Source organism: Notechis scutatus, chromosome 9 (genome assembly GCF_049901735.1).
Source record: "Notechis scutatus isolate UNSWTSFEM ecotype Mainland chromosome 9, rNotScu1.2, whole genome shotgun sequence".
Classification (NCBI taxonomy): domain Eukaryota; kingdom Metazoa; phylum Chordata; class Lepidosauria; order Squamata; family Elapidae; genus Notechis; species Notechis scutatus.
Window position 1 is genome coordinate 6,849,135 of NC_142017.1, and position 16,694 is coordinate 6,865,828.

A 16,694-nucleotide genomic window follows, 5' to 3' on the forward strand; every position below is an offset into this window, starting at 1 on the left:
GTAATACACTGCACTCGTCATAAATATGAGTCAGCTGCCAAGTGTCTGAATTCTGATCGTGTGATCATGGGGATGTTGCAGTGGTCGTGTGAAAAACTATTGTAAGTCACTTTTACATTGTGGCTGTAACTTGGAGCAGTCATTATACGAACTGTTGTAAGTTGAGGCCTTCCTGTATGTCTCTTGCAGAGTTTCCTTAATATTTCTGGTACAAAAATTTGCTGCTTTGGCTTTCCTCTTGTTCTCTTTCAGTTACTAATTGATAAGAATAAGCTACCTTCTTCTCCTGTAGGTTGTAATTTATGTCTGTCTGGTACAAACCTTGATGATGTGATATATCATGACATCATTGCATAAATTAGCATAAATTATACTGTTTGTTTTCCTAAAGTTAAGACACGTACGAAATCTCCTTTCGGGTGCCTATAGCTCAGTGATGGCTAACCTTTTTGGGCTCCTGTGCCAAAAATTGTGCACACGCTTGCACTTGCATGCCAGCACCCAGAAGGCAATGCATGTGCCCCCTCACGCCCCCTATGCATGCGTGCGCAATCCTCACCCACCCACCCAACCCCACTGCCCCCTTACCTCCACTGCTCCTCACAGCTGATTTTGGGCCAATTTGAGGCCTTTTTCAGCCTCCCGGAGGCTTGAGGAAGGCTTCTGCAGGCTTCTGCAGGCCGAAAACTAACCCCGTTTCGTCACTTCCGGTATTTTCGGAAAAACAGGAAGTGATGAAACGAGGCTAGTTTTCGGCCTGCAAAGCCTGCAGAAGCCTTCCTCAAGCCTCTGGGAGGCCGAAAAAGGCCTCAAATCGGCCACATGCGCAGTGAGGTAAGTTTGCCTGCAGCTCACATGCCAGCACAAACGGCTCTGCATGCCATCTGTGGCACACGTGCCATAGGTTTGCCATCATGGCTATAGCTGATATAATTCCAGTGGGCTGAGCTCCTATTCTCTTAGATTTAGTAATTTTTTTTTTAAAGCTTAGTTTACCTTTTAGTCATTGCACCTTGTACAACGAAATCAAATGCTATCTTCAGTGTAGATTATAACTATAAAAATAAAACACAAACACAAACACACATCAGTTCTGTGGTTCTCCTTTCCCTCTATGTTAACTGTGTGTTTTTAGTACAGTTTGGATACTTGTTGTAAGTTAACACCTCAAGCCCTTAGCATCTGTGGTCCTTCAGAATAAGGAACAGGCAGCAGAAACACTGTGAGTCTCATTAATTCCGCGCTAGGTAAAAAGATATTCAGCACTATTGACAGAGGGGATTACAAGCCATCAAGTTTATCCTGAACCTTGGAAGTGGAGAAGATTAAGAGGAAGGCAACGGTGTTCTTCAACCACTCGGAAGGCAACCCTGCAAAAGGGGAACACTCTGTTTATCTTTGCTTTGAGTAATCTTGCAGCCTAGATATTTTAAACTACAACCTCATTGAAACTTCAAGCTGCCTGTTCAATCCAAGGACAATAGAAGCTGCTCTTTTGTAACTCTGGTTATTGTCTCGGTAGCTGGCAGATTTGGAGTTTTTAAAGAAAGAAAGAAACCTGGAGAAATGAAGAATTGTTCGACAACGCAAGAGTTTGGAAGTGCCAAGTTCTCCTTTGCTGGAGACCCTGATATGGAAGTTGATGGGGTTGGACCAGTGGTGGGATTAATTTTTTTTTTACTACTGTTTCTGTGGGCGTGGCTCAGGTGTGTCGTGGCTTGGTGGGCATGGCAGGGGAAGATTACTGCAAAATCCCCATTCCCTCCCCACCTCACTAACCTGCTTTCCAGCTCTGTTCTCCTGTGCAGGGAAACCAAAGAAGACCCAACCAATCAGCTGGGACTCGGGAGGCGGAGAATAGAGGGGGGCGGGGCTAGTCAGAGGTGGGATTGGCCGGTTCTCCAAACTACTCAAAATTTCCGCTACTGGTTCTCCAGAACTGATCAGAACCGGCTGAATCCCACTTCTGGGTTGGACTCTAGTCCTCGACTTACTACCACCATTGAGTCCAACATTTATGTTGCTAAGTGAGAAATGTGTTAAGCGAGCTCTGCCCTATTTTACAACTTTTCTTGTCACGGCTGTTAAATGAATCTGGCTTCCCCATTGACTCTGCTTGTCAGATGGTGGCAAAAGGGGATCAACCTACAACCTGTCATCAATGTGAGTCAGTTGTCAAGCGTCAGGATATAAAATAAATACACAAATACATGCCATTTGCCAAGCATTCAAATTTTTGATCACATTACCATGGGATGCTGCAACGGTCGTTAAGTGTGAAAACGGTCATAAGTCCCTTTTTTCAGTGCCGTTGTAACTTTGAATGGTCACTAAATGAACTGTTATAAGTTGAGGACTACAGGTAGCATAGGCTCCCTTCCAACCCTGTTCTATGTTCCAAAATTCAAAGGACCATTGGCTCTTCCATTTCTGATCAGCGGGTTGGGTTAGATGACCTCAAAGATCCCTAAAAATCGCCAAACCCCTTTTGAATTTCCCGCCTGAAGCTGAACGAAGGGCTTGTGGTTCAGATTGCCAAGTTTGCCTTGGGGGGAAAAAGGGGGGGCTTTAGGTGAGCTTCCTTCGCTTGCCAATTTCTGGAGGGTTGCACTCTAACTATAAAAAGGTATTGCTGTCAGACGCAAAGCGGAGCCATCGGAAACGCTGCCCGGTTTTGTTAATATTTTCTCCTCGTTTTTACACTTGCTGAGCGAAGGCCCCTCAATTGCAAGTGAGAACAAGCGACCAGGATAATAGAGGATGGACAAGGGAGGTAGCCCAATTGGTGAGATTGATGAATATTCAGAAGAAGAAAAAAATCTTGCTCAATTTGTTAAACCAGGAGGCAGAGAAAGGAATGGGGACTAGAAAAACCAGGTCCAAGAATTATAGATTAGTTTCTTGTTTATTTGTAATTCCTGTTGACTGTTTATTTGCACATCCCAAATATCATATTTGCTAAGTATTTATTTAGTAAATATTTACTAGGACTGTATTACTATTCTTCTCATCCTTTCTATTACCTATCTCCTTCTATTGATGGCTATAACCTTGTTGCTTGTAACTTTACGATTTATATTGTTTTATTTATTTCCTAGTATGATTTTATTCGCTTATTTAGTATCCTATCTATCACTAAGTGTTGCATCTTGCGATTCTTGATGAATGTATTTTGTATGTATCTTTATGTATCTTATGATTCTTGATGAATGTTTTTATGTACACTGAGAGTTTATGAACCGAAGACAAATTCCTTGTGTGTCCAATCACATTTGGCCAATAAAGAATTCTTATTATCAATCTGTTTTCCCAGGCCAAAAAAAAAAAAAAAATTGAAGTGGCTGCCGAACAGCAGTAAATATAATTTTTTAATACTGTTTAACTTTAATATTGAAAATGCTAAGACTGCTCAAAAAATGTAGCAATTTAATATGCACATGAAGATGTGCAATACTAAAAACAGAAATAAGACTTTATTTTGTATAGGAGGGATGCTTCCTGCAAACATTATGAGTGGCTCTGTGTATATATGTATATGTGGGAGTGCCATCACTTGAAACTTTCAAGAAGAGATTGGACTCCCATCTGTCAGAAATGGGGTAGGACAGGGGTCTTCCAACTTGACAGCTTTAAGACTTGTGGACTTCAACTCCCAGAATTCCTCCTCCAGTCATGTTAGCTCAGGAATTCTGGGAGTTGAAGTCCACAAGTCTTAAACTTGCCGACTTTGAAGACCCTTGATATAGGGTCTCCTGCTTGGACAGGGGGTTGGACTAGATGACCTACAAGATCCCTTCCAACTCTGAGTATCTGTTATCTCTCTCTCTCTCTCTGTATGTGTGTGTATGTATATGTATGTATGTTTATATATTGCAATTTGTGCCATTTTTAAACTTTTTTTTTTCTTCCTCTGGGCATCCTGCTGCTGGTTTTGGCAGACCCAATAAACCAAGGTGTTTTTTTTTTCGCAAGGGCGAACTCCGACCCTAACCAAGCCTCTTCCTTCCCTCCCTCCCGCTCTCCAGCTCAGCCGTGCCCGAGTGCGCCTGCGCGCCAGGTGAAGGGAGGCGGGGGGGGGAAGGAAGCGACGGGGACAGCAGCCTTCGGGAAGAGCAAGCGCCCGCGAGGCGGGTGCGCGCGCAGCCGCCGGAGAGCTTTTCCTCGTGCGCCCCCTCCCGCCTCGGCCGCGCTTCGGGGAGAGAGAGAGAGAAAAGAGAGAGAGAGCGCGCCTCGTTCGGTCGGTCTCCTTTTTTGTTTGTTTGTTTGTTTGTTTTTTCCTCTTTTCTCCTTTTTCGCAATCGGCCGGTTGGTTCGCTGCGCCCGCGCGCACCCCCAACGCTTGAGGAGCCACGCCGGCCGGCCCGCCCGCCTCCCCACCTCTCCCTCCCTCCCTCCCCTTTTTTTTTGTTTGTGTGTTTGCTGCCTCCCTCCCGCGCCTCCTTTTCTCCTCCTCCTCCTCCTCCTCCTCCTCCTGTTCGTCGCCCTCAACGACGCCCGCTCGATCCTCGCGGACTCTCCGGGTGCGAGCCAGGCCGCGGCTCAGCCCAGCCCAGCCCAGCCCAGCGCCCACAGGTGAGGAAGGAAGCCGGGGCCTCCGCGCCGGCTTCCTCGAGACCCGACCGGGGCCTGGCCTCGATTGCGGCGTTCCCCTCAACGCCGTGGCCTAGCGGCGCGGGCGGGCCTGTTCTGAGGGGGGGGGGGAAACAACGCCAGCCGGGCCTGGCCAAGCGGAGGCGCCCGGGCCGCTACCTGGGCCTCTCTCTCTCTCTCTCTCTTTCTCTCGGCGGATGGGCCTTTGCCTCAGGGGAGCCCGGAGCGGGCGGGAGGAGGAGGAGGAGGGACCAGGCCGCCGAACAAAAGGAGCCGCTCCGGTGGCGGGGGTGGGGCGGGTAAGAAGGCGGCTGAGGCGAGGCTGAGACACGGGCTCGCTCGCGCCCTTCCTCCCTCCCTTCCTCCTGCGGAGGGGGAAGGGTCGGAAGTCCCTCAGTCCATCAGAATAGAGCTGGAAGGGACCTTGGAGGTCTTCTAGTCCACCCTCAGGAGAAACCTATACAGCCCCCCCCCCCCCCCACAATATACATCACCCGTTTTTATAGTTAACGCGCTTTGCAAACAGGCCGGCCTTTTTTTTTTGTGTGTGAGGCGGAGAAGCGGAAGCTCAAATGTGTTGACTTTGTGGGCATAGAGGCACTTTTCTCTTCCAGCTGATCTCCAGAAGGGAAGGGGTTGGACTAGAAGACCTCCAAGGACCCTCCCGAGTCCTCTGTTACTTTACCTACAGTACCTTCTGCATCTTTACTATCTGTACTGTCTGTCTATAGCATCTATCTACAGTAAATTATCTATCTATCTCCATCCATCCACAGCTTTATCTATCCATCCATCCATCAGCCTGCCTGCCTCTCCCTCCCTCCCTGTTTGTGTATTATCTATCTGTCTATTCATCTATTTTTCTATCTCTCTATTCATCTATCCATCCACCTGCCTGCCTGCCCCCCTCTCTCCACCTCTCTCCCCCCCCTTTGTATATTATCTATCTCTCTATTCATGTTTTTCTATCTCTATTCATCTACCTATCCATCCATCCGCCTGCCCCCCCTCATCTAACTTCTGTCTGTCTGTCTATCATCAACCTTCTATCTTCTGTCTATCTCTTATCTATCTACTTACCTACCTACCTCCATTCATCCTTTTATCTACCTACTCATCCATCCACTATCTCTCTCATTTCTCTTCTCTCCTTTTCTCTTAGTATTGTAGCTGAGAATAACAAAGATGCCCTTTCCTTTCCCTTCCCTTCCTTTCCCTTCCCTTTTCTTTTTTCTTTTCTTTTTTCTTTTCTTTTCTTTTCCTTTCTTTGGGAGGTTTTCATCCTTATCCTAAAGAAATGAAATTAGGAATGGGGAGGATGGGGATTAATACAACTTTCCTCCTCTCATTCCTGACTTTAGAAAACCTGCATTTTCAATCCAGGGGTTTCCTCTCTGGACGATTTATGAAGGCAGAGAGAGAGAGAGAGGAAAAGGGCCATGGGAAGCTTCATTGCTTCTCTTTTTCTGGGGCCATTAAAAAAAAACAGCTGCCCTTTGCTGGATGGCAGTTCTGCATTTGGGCTTCAGGGTAAATCGCACTGGGTGCTTTTGCTTTAGTGGAGTGAGGTCAGAAGCTCAGTTTGACTGGGTAGACTGATTATTTGGAAGTCAATCCCACTGGGTTGAATAGAGTTTTCTCCCACATTAGGGTACTTGGGACTGTAGCTCTGATTATAAGCTTTGGTGGATCTTTGCAAGTTGTTCTCATCCCTAATTGTCTTACCAGAGATCTCCTTTCTCTCTTTCTACCTTAGTTCACTTCTATTCTTGCATGATGCGATGCCTATCCATATGTTGCTGTATGTTGCTTTATGTACGTGTACAAGTGTATTTTGTTTATCTTTGTAGAGAAGAAACAATTCAGGGCTAACATTGCATTGGGAAAAATTTGGCAAGTGCCACAGGTACTGAAACTGAAGGTGGGGAAACCTAGAAAACTTTCCATTTCTTCCCCTCCAAAAACAGGTTTTTAAATGTCAAAGAGAGGGACAGGGGACTTGCGTGTGTAAAATAGAAGTTCAGCTATCCCTTGGGCTGTGCAAGATACTTAAATAATTTGGATCTTGGCCATCACTTTTAAAGTTAGCAGCATCCTTCACTATTGCGGAATCAATGGAATGTATGGGCACATTTTCTATTTTAACTACTGATAGTAGGTATAAGATTGATGAGCAAAGTAACTGTTGTTCAATTCAAAACTTGTGTTTATGCTTTGAAAGATTGAATACATGTTTTTGTTTTATGTTTATAACTGGAAATAATATTTGAATCATATGAAAATGTTTCTTTTGGAACAGATTTATGGAGTGGTTGGTAATAGTGATCACCTGTCTGAGTTTGTTGTGCTCTTATTTTCTAATTTTTATCTGTTTTGTCAGTCTATATTAAAACATATCGATGCTTGTAAAAGTGAAAGTAGTGTTGTCCTAATGGAGTCAAACTATTTTGACAGGTGAAAGATACTGCAGGAGTACTGCAATTTTTCAGGACCAGACTTTTAAGAACAAGCTATTGGATACATACTGCATTGAAATTAATTTTTCATTTTTAAATTTAAAAATCCTGATCAATTGCACCAAACATTGATTTCTGATGTTAATTGTATATAAAGATAGCTCATTTCTTTTTTGGATATAAGTAATAACTTACTGAAAGAAAGAAAAAGACACATTCTAACTCAGTTGAAGACAAGTCCATTCCTCATTGAAACCTGTATTGAATTTGCTTTAACATTAATTCACATAGGATCTTCAGAAATACACACATATAAACTGCAGACCAAATACAAATAACTTTGAGGCTCCTGATTAGTTTGTAAGAAGATAATGAACATCACAGAAAGTTCATTTCAAACTCATAGAGCTTTCCAAGATTCGAGGAAGATAATGCTACACTGAAGCAAAATTGAGTGTACATGACTCTTTTTATAGTTAATGGAAATGCAAACTGCTCCACCACCCAAAAAAACCCGTAGAGTATTAGGTATACTAGAGTATTAGGTATACACTTAGGTATTACATTTGACATCCTACTATTGGATGTAAAGCATCAGCTTGAGGAAAAGTGCCCTAAAATTGGGATGGATGTTGACCACAAGCATTTTGGACTTAAGAAATGGTTACTAGTTCTTCAACCTGAGTCCACACACTACCTATTATGTGATAAGTTTTATTGTGACCAAGCTCTTACATTTTGTAGCCTGCTAGAATAGTTTGTATGTATTTCAAGTCAATTCTATTCTGAAGTATCTTTTTAAGGGAGGATTTCACTAGCGTTGAAATGCATTTATTTATAGCCTACATGGGTAACAAATGTGGCTGAAGCATCATTAGTACTGGATGGCAGACCACCAGGAAATGAACCTGGAAGTCCCTCACAGCTTTTCTATGTGAAATTGAAAGAAAAATGTTAGTGGGTTTGTGTTACAGATGTATGTGAATGGTGCAATATCTATTGTCATGAATGCCTAATAGTTAATTCCAAGTTTCTTATTTAATTTATACATGTGTATCACTTTATACACTAAAGTGTATGCGATATTTGTAGAGAGAGAGGATTCAAGAAAACTCTAACATTACTTTTCAGTCTTTGTAAGTGATGTTTCCCTTTCAATTGAACTAGATTTCTGGTGACTTGTATTGATTTTCTTGATAACAAGAAAGTGACTTGCCTTGTTTTTTCTTCAATGACTTTTCAGATTTTTAATTTAAATTACTGCACTGATATTTTCTAAGTGTCCCATTCACACACTAACCAAACCCTATCTTAGTTAACCATATAAGTGTGTGAATTTGTTTAGTAATAAATAAATTTTAGATAAAGTGCTTAATAATGGTAACATTTTTCCTTTGACAAGAACAAGTAGTTGTCACATTTTGATATGTGAAACCCCCATGGAATTTTCCAACATAGTATTACTACAGGGCACTTTACAGAAGGGTATTTTTTCAGGCAAAACCTCAAAAGCCCTGAAAATGTCTCCATGACCCATCATCACACAAGACTTCCTCAAAACAGGGGATAAAGGCAGGAAATGCGAATGAAGTTTTGGAGCTGGCCTGACACAGAAAAGAATGTAGGTTTAAAAGAGATGAAATTTTTTGGACCCCATTGCCATGCAATGACCTTCCTATTAGGTGGTTTTCTGGAGCCTACTGTGCACATAGTACCTACTGTTACACAGCCTGAAATGGCCTTCCAAACAGAAATGTATTTTCAGTCTATCACCCCATCTCCTAGTCTCACAGTGCTATTTTTAAAGGTTTAGTTGATACCTTTTAACCATTTAAAATTGTTTAATTACCTAAATCCATACACACTATTAATACAGATGCTTATACCTTTAGGTTTAAAGTTATAGGAACCCTAGGAATTTGCAGCTGTTTGCTTCATGCGTCATCAGATAAGTCGTGTTGTATCTGGTGCTATTCCTGGCATTCAGTCCATCAGAGGAACAAACATTTTTTGGAAGGCTGCATACTAAAAGTGACAGGGCCGAGAGAAAAACCAGATTTGTTTTGATCTCACATAGACCAAAGTAAAATTAAATATGGTTACTAGTAATTCTGTAATGTATTTATTAATTTCTTTATGTTACATTAGCATTTAAAAACTTTTGGGGACATCCTTGGAGAGCTACTGGGGCTTTCAAAGGGCAGGGGTCTGCATCTCCTTTTGTCTGCCTGCATTGAACTGCAGAATGTGTTGTTCTCTGCTCTCCTTTATATTAAAGAATCCTGGAATTTAAGTTGATATACTGAGATTTGGCTTGTTTGTCTTCATTTCATGGCCCCAGTAGACATTATTGCTCGCTTCTTTCAGGCTTGCATGTGTGTTTTAAATACACCTCAATATAAACAGCAGTTTTCATGGGAAGTTTCCTTAGCCTGTGTAAAATACCTTGTGTTCCATTCTTGGCATTTCCAGGTATGGCAGGGACTCTTCTGTAGCTGTCAGCCTGTGGGCACATTTTGATATGTGGAACATGGAGAGAACTAGTCGTCTTACTAATCATAAAAGGGATTGTTTATTCTAAAATAATGTCCATATTATAATTTAGTGAATCGAGCTTATCTGGAAAGAGCTATGCAGTTTCCTCCCTCTACAAGAGATTTACCACTCCCCTGGGATTTCCTGGTGGTCTCCCTTCCAAGTATTAATCAGGTCTGATCATGCTTAGCTTCCAAACCCAGATAGTCTTCCCCTGCTGGACCTTTCTAGGACTGTGTATGGGGAAGGAGAAGGTAACAAACAGCCTGGCTGCTGGATAAAGAGCCTCATTGGTTTCTTGGAAGTCTGCTGGCCTTGCTGCTCTTTCTGCTCCACATTAAACCATCTTTGCAGGAGGGCCACTAATTAAACTCACCAGCTGCTTGTTGGGAGACAGTCTGGTCCTCGGAGGGGAGGGAGGAGTGCAGGGCTGCAGTTTGCACTTTGCCTTGAGCTCCTCTCCTAGCCTGGCTGCGGTTGGGGAAGGGCCCAGTGCTCCTTTTCCCCAGCCTTTCTTTTCCTGCATTAAGCAGGCTCTGCTTTGATGGATGCCTGCATTAGTTGACTGCATGCAGAGTCCAGCTGGTCATGTGAGGCTGGCCGGCCAGCCTGCCTCTTCCTTCCCTAGGCTGAGGTGAGGCACCGCCTCTATTCTGTGGCTCCCTCCCCGATGTGTATACGAGGAGCCGAAGAATAGCAGACTCCGGGTTCCTTCAGCAGCCAGTGGCTTTGCTGCAGAAGGCGCTGGGCTGAATTCTGGAGGAGCTGCTGCTGCGTTTGGATTCGTGCCGTTGCTGGCTCTTGACTCTGGAGATCACTCAACATTACAAAAAGGCTGGGTGATGGAAGTGACAATGCAGGAACCATCCTAAGAAGCTTTTCTGATCAAAGTGGATCTAACTGGAGACTGGCCGGATTTGCAGTTCCGTGACTCTCCTCACCTTTGCTTTCCTCCCCACCCTTCTTTTCCCCAGTTGGTTTTACGCTCAGGATTACTTTGGAAACTTTACTGAAAAAGAAAACGTTGGTTTTCCACGCCCTGGCCATGTTCAGGAAACGGCTTGCCTTTCATGGATGTGTGCCCCCTTCTGGGTATTGTGTTTGCGCTGGTTGTCTGCAAGCCTAGGAATTTCCAGGAGGGGCCTCTGTTGTGGATTGTTTTTGTTTCTATGGAGAAACGCAATGAGCTGTTTTACTCCTGATGACGGGGAAATCCACCTTCAGTTTTTTGTATGCCTGGAAAGGAATCCTTTATACATGTCTGCCAGGAAATAAAAGCAACAAAAGAAAAGGTAGCACATTTCTAAACTGGGGTTGTTTTGGCATCTCATATTCAAGAGTTGTGTGGCCCTGGCATTTCACAGGCATTTCACTTGTTTGTTTTAAAGAAATGTGAGAAACACCTGTAAGTTTTCAGCAGATGGCAATTTAGTTGAATTAATCCTTCTTGTAAGTAGCAGAACCACATACTGTATCACAAACAAAATCTTCACGTGCTTTAAATGGGAATGGAATAATTGCTAATGTTTTGTTTTAGCTCAAAATTTACTATATGTCTGAAATGTGACAAAGAACCAGAGGAATCACTATGTAACGTTTGCAATACGTTATTAAGTAATTGCTTCAATTTGGAATTTGGCATGCCCTGATACGATAATCCAAAGATATATAATTTGGCAATTTGTATTTGAATTTGTGAGGTCTTTCCAATTATTGAGCCAATTAAAAATCATCATCTTTTATGTGGCTAAAAATCGTGAAGAGTTCGCTCATTGTTGTCTAATTGTACTTGATTTTAATTGTAATTGTACTTGATTTTTTTTTTCTAATACCAAAATAGAGCAGGATCCCCTTTCTGTTAGAGCAGAAGCCCTAAAAATACTGTGCAAGATAGAATTTTGGCATCTCAACAAGTAAATTGTATTGTCACATGATTGCTGACTGATGAAAAATAGTGATTTTTAGTACAGGTAGCAAGTAAAGTATTGATGTGGTCAGAAAACAGATCTACTTACATTGTGTAACATTGGAGATCTGTTTTACAGTTGGGCATGATCTGACACGCTCCATGATAATGAGGCAGGATCCCACATTCATCCACACCCTGTCATTTGTATATTGAGAAAGTATACAAAACACTTAAAAGTGGTGAGTCACTGGCTAATTCTCTTGCTGGATAAAGATTAGTTTCAGTTCTCTACTCCCAGCAGAGCAGGCTTTTGCATATATTTCCATCCGATATTGATATAGTTTGTTTTTGAAGATTTAAAGATGGGGTAGGGGAAATGGGGAATACTTCCAGCTGTTAATAACTGGCAATTTGCGTTTGCTAATACTTTAATTGATATTATGTGATATTAAATCTGGCCTGTAGATGAAGGCAGTAAGGGACAGTAATTGGAATCTCAGATCCTTTTTCATGCATGACTTCATATAACTATTTGATAGTAATTTATACCTGGAATTATACTGCTTTGAACACAGAAGTGCTTTAAAAACATTTTATAGTAAAGCATGAGACCTACAATAGTGGATCAGCCAGTACTTAGCAACTAACATGAGCACAATTATACTTAAAGAATTGGAAAATTAGTTTTTAAATAGGTCAAATAAGAATTTAGTACTTTAATAACAAGCCCAGATTTTGTAGTTCTAGAAATGAAATATCATTTGAAACAAGCTAGATATTTAAGTTTGCAAAACATGTTTTTGGTAAAGCCAGTTCAGTTTAAATTAAGAGTCAACATACTGGTTAGGGTGTTGGTCTATGACTCAGGATTAGATTCATGTCCACACTCAGCCATGAAAACTCACAACCTGTCCTTCATAAGATACTACAAGGATGAAAGTGGAGAAAGTTCTAGATGTGGCGGAAAGAAGCTAAATGAATAAATAGAAACTTGTCCTGTCCATCTAGATTACTACAATGGTGATCAGTTTCATCCAACCGGATTAACGATTTCATCACATGAAGGCTTTCTCTTCTGGCAGATGATTGGTAGTATGGAAAGTTACCAAGTTATTTTAAGCAAGCTCAGTAAAACAGCCTGTAAAGCATTTATACCAATAAGTTTACTAAAAATTACAATTTTATATACTATTGTTCCATGAGGCCATCCAAATGAACTAATTGTAATGGGCAAAGAATCTAGTTCGAAGACTTTTCTAGAGTATGCTCCTCTCATCATAGATATAGAAAATGTGTATGAGAATGGGGTCCCTTTCTTACTTTTCAAGAATCAGTATTCTTCAGATGGATTCTAGAACTAGTGAATACTCCTCCTCTTATAAACAGTGTGGGAATTGTTTCACAGCAAGTGTAAAACCCAAATGATTAATCCCTTAGCGTACGAAATAAGTAGGGCTGAGCTTTGATAAACCTGATAAAAGTAGTTGGAAGCACTTGCTGTCTGATTAAAGGGTGTAGCAATGCGATTTCTAAATCACTTTACAGGATTGTGTATTATGAAATATGTGGCCTGGTTGAGTGTGGCTGTTATGTGTGTGTAATGCCCATCTTTTGGGGTGTGCGTGCTTTACACAACAGGACAACCAAATACATGTTTGCCCATTCCCTCATTATAATATATTTGATTTAAGGAATGTCTTCTTTGGTCATAAACAGTTCTGGAGGAAATTTATTTAGAGTTCATAGGCAGAAGAGGCATTTCCTCTCTTTTAACAAAAAGGAGAAATGCTATCCCACCATGCTACATGCTGCCCTTACCTTTTTAATTACAGCAGCTGAAATTTGGCAGTACTTTTGCTTTAATCGTGTTTCTTTCAGAGGAACTTGCTGCCAAGTAAATTGGGACATTGTTTTAATTTGAATACTTTTAACTACTGAATCCTCTACCCCATTAATTGGCTTCACCATACAGAACTTTTTTGGGTTTTGCAGATGCTTCCTGGCATGCATAGGGAGACTGTTCGCAGCCCACTGAGGTTAGCTATATTTAGATATAGGTATTTAATAGCATTTCAGCCACGCAAAACATGTAGCCAGATGGCCAGGGAAAATATTTGATGAAAATGTTCCGATTAGTATGAAAAACAAAACGTAAACTGTCAAGTTGGTGGAATGTGGCACCTTCAAAATATTGATATTTTGGTCCCACGTGTTTAGGAAGAGCCTGCTTTTCCATCTTTTGTTTAAATCCCCACAAAGCAGAAATGTTGGCTAAGGGTGCTGCCATTCCTCCTGGGCATAATGCCATCGCTTACCTCCTAGGTGTTTTGTCACTAAGCTGATGGCAGTTTTTGCATTGCAAGTGGCCTGGCAGAATAGCTAATTATCACCCAGGGTGTCTTGGGAAAGGTTCCCAGTGAATCCAGAAGTAGGTTTCTTCAACAGCACATAGCTACTCAGGAAACCTTTTTATTTTTAACTAGCAGCTAATTTGGAGATGTTGGAAAATCCTGACCGAGCTTGATTACTTTGCCAGCAACGGGCAGTTCCTGTCAGTAGAGAATTTCTCTGAAAAAGATGCCAGAAAACAAGTGAAATTTTCAAAGACTGCTAGATTTTGTTTATGGTTTGGCAGAAGAGTTTTGGCTATGTTGTTGCGGTTCTATCTAACTTTGGAACCTCTGGACATTTTCTTGATATTTCCAGTTCCAGGAATACGTACAGATCCTGTTAATCAAGCATATCATAATGAACATTTTGCCATACAAAATAATTTTTCAGTTACTCATTGATATCTTAATTTACCAGTTTGTAAACTTCATAGATATTTGGGCTAAAATGCAGGTTTGCTTTAAAAAAAAGAGAGAAAAGTGTTCTAAATCAACTTACTAGAGTTGGTATTTAAATGAGCACTCTTTTAAAATATTGTTTATTTAATAGCAATGCTGGAAGGACAAAAATGAGGAAAATGCTCCCATAGTGATTCCATTTCAGGTAAAACCTGTTGCTATTATCAAAACCTTACTATCTTTTAGAGGCACCTTCAGAACAGATTTGAGACCTGCCTATAGAAGGTAACTATTTTAGCAGTAAGTAACTATAGGGCATTTTAGGGACTGTGCACATCTAAATACCAGCTGTTCAGAGAGGTATATAGCCTTTATTGTTCTCTTTATCAACATCTGAAAGCCACTGTGAGAACTGGTTGCACTGAAGGCTCTGTGGATCAGCCCATAGTTGCATTTGATCTTTCTCCCCACAAAATATAAAAGTTTGAGATGATTGTTGCTAGTTAAAAGGAACTCACTTTGGTTTTTGTTTTGTTTGTTTCTTGCAGAAATGAGTCGTCAGACTGCCACAGCACTTCCAACAGGTACCTCCAAGTGCACACCGTCCCAAAGGGTACCGGCCTTGACGGGCACCACCGCTTCCAACAATGACTTGGCCAGCCTCTTTGAGTGCCCCGTCTGCTTTGACTATGTGCTGCCACCTATCCTCCAGTGCCAAAGCGGGCACCTCGTTTGTAGTAATTGCCGCCCCAAGCTCACCTGTTGTCCGACCTGCCGAGGACCGTTGGGTTCCATTCGGAATTTGGCTATGGAAAAAGTTGCCAACTCCGTACTGTTTCCTTGTAAATACGCCTCCTCCGGCTGCGAGATCACCTTGCCGCATACCGAGAAAGCTGACCACGAAGAGCTTTGTGAATTCAGGCCTTACTCTTGTCCGTGCCCTGGGGCCTCTTGTAAGTGGCAAGGCTCTCTGGATGCTGTCATGCCACACCTCATGCACCAACATAAATCCATAACAACGCTACAGGGAGAAGATATTGTTTTCCTCGCTACGGACATTAATCTCCCTGGAGCTGTCGACTGGGTTATGATGCAGTCTTGCTTTGGCTTTCACTTCATGTTAGTACTGGAGAAACAGGAGAAATACGATGGCCACCAGCAGTTCTTTGCAATCGTACAGTTGATAGGCACGCGGAAGCAAGCGGAAAATTTTGCTTACCGCCTCGAGCTGAACGGTCACAGGCGGCGATTGACTTGGGAAGCAACCCCGCGATCGATCCACGAGGGGATCGCAACCGCCATTATGAATAGTGACTGCTTAGTCTTCGATACCAGCATTGCACAGCTGTTTGCAGAGAACGGCAACTTAGGTATTAATGTGACAATTTCAATGTGCTGAAACCCCAATCTGACATTTTTAGGGCCAGTGTCTAAAAAATAATAATCATCATCACCTCAATCCAAATCCGCTGCATTCAAGTTTCACAGAAACTGTGGTAAATATCTGACTGCTAGGTGTGAACTATTGGGAGGGAGAGGCTAGCGTAAATGAAGGCAAATTAATGGGAGGACTGTTCAGGTGCAGGTAACAGTTGCATGTAATAACACTAATATATTTAAATGAGTCAGCATTAAACCACTGAGAAAAAAATTATATATATATATATATATATATATATATATATATATATATATATATATATATATATATATATATATATATATAATGTATATATATAAAAATTATATTATATATATATATACAAACCCAAATGGGCATCCTTTTGTATTAAGAATTGATTCTATGAAAAGTGCTGTAAAATAATTCTAAACTTCTTTGTAGAGTAATTGTACTTTTGAAAAGGATACTGTTTTGTGTTTTCATTTGTGTTTCTTTTGACTGACAAGCCATGCACAGCGGTCAAACTGGCCTGGGGTTTGACCGCTGTTTCTCCTGTTCCTTCCTTTTCTCCCTTGCTTTCTTTTTTCTCTTCCCAAATCACTACATAGTATTGCTGCTGTTCTTGTATAAATTTTCTGTGTATTTGCTAATTTTTATTAACTTCTAGTTTTTCATTAAATAAATGATTTTTCTTTCCTGTGATTAAGTTTTATTTTGTTTTTCTGTTTCCTTTTTGCTTTTTGGAAGGGGACCTTTTGAAATAGCTTAGAGGTATCATCTTCTGATACACAGCAAAATTTCTTATGGCTAAAGGTAGACATACATTGGTAATGTTTTTGGGGTGCTGTGTTGCTGCGAAGAATGGTACATACAACTTGAAGAATAGAGACACCATTAGACAAATTCCAAAAAGGGTTCTTTTAGATTGTAGATCTCATTGCATTTTGATTTCAAACTTAATTTTAAGTATGTTGTTTAATAATGTTCTAATTTATTTTAAGTTAGTGGGAAGT

General features: G+C 41.4%; 1 protein-coding gene across 5 annotated transcripts; it reads left to right on the forward strand.

Moving 5' to 3' along the window:
- Positions 1-4,111: 4,111 nt before the first annotated feature.
- SIAH1 (siah E3 ubiquitin protein ligase 1) lies at positions 4,112-16,383 on the forward strand. 5 transcript variants are annotated; one of them, XM_087971485.1, is made up of 2 exons: positions 4,112-4,237; positions 14,828-16,383. In XM_087971485.1, the coding sequence occupies exon 2, from the start codon at positions 14,830-14,832 to the stop codon at positions 15,676-15,678; it is 849 nt and encodes a 282-aa protein (XP_087827611.1). In that variant the 5' UTR covers positions 4,112-4,237; positions 14,828-14,829; the 3' UTR covers positions 15,679-16,383. The 5 variants fall into 5 exon arrangements, with proteins under 5 accessions (XP_087827611.1, XP_087827613.1, XP_026531749.2 ...); XM_087971487.1 differs by having other exon boundaries at positions 4,119-4,241; XM_026675964.2 differs by having other exon boundaries at positions 4,132-4,572.
- Positions 16,384-16,694: the final 311 nt, after the last annotated feature.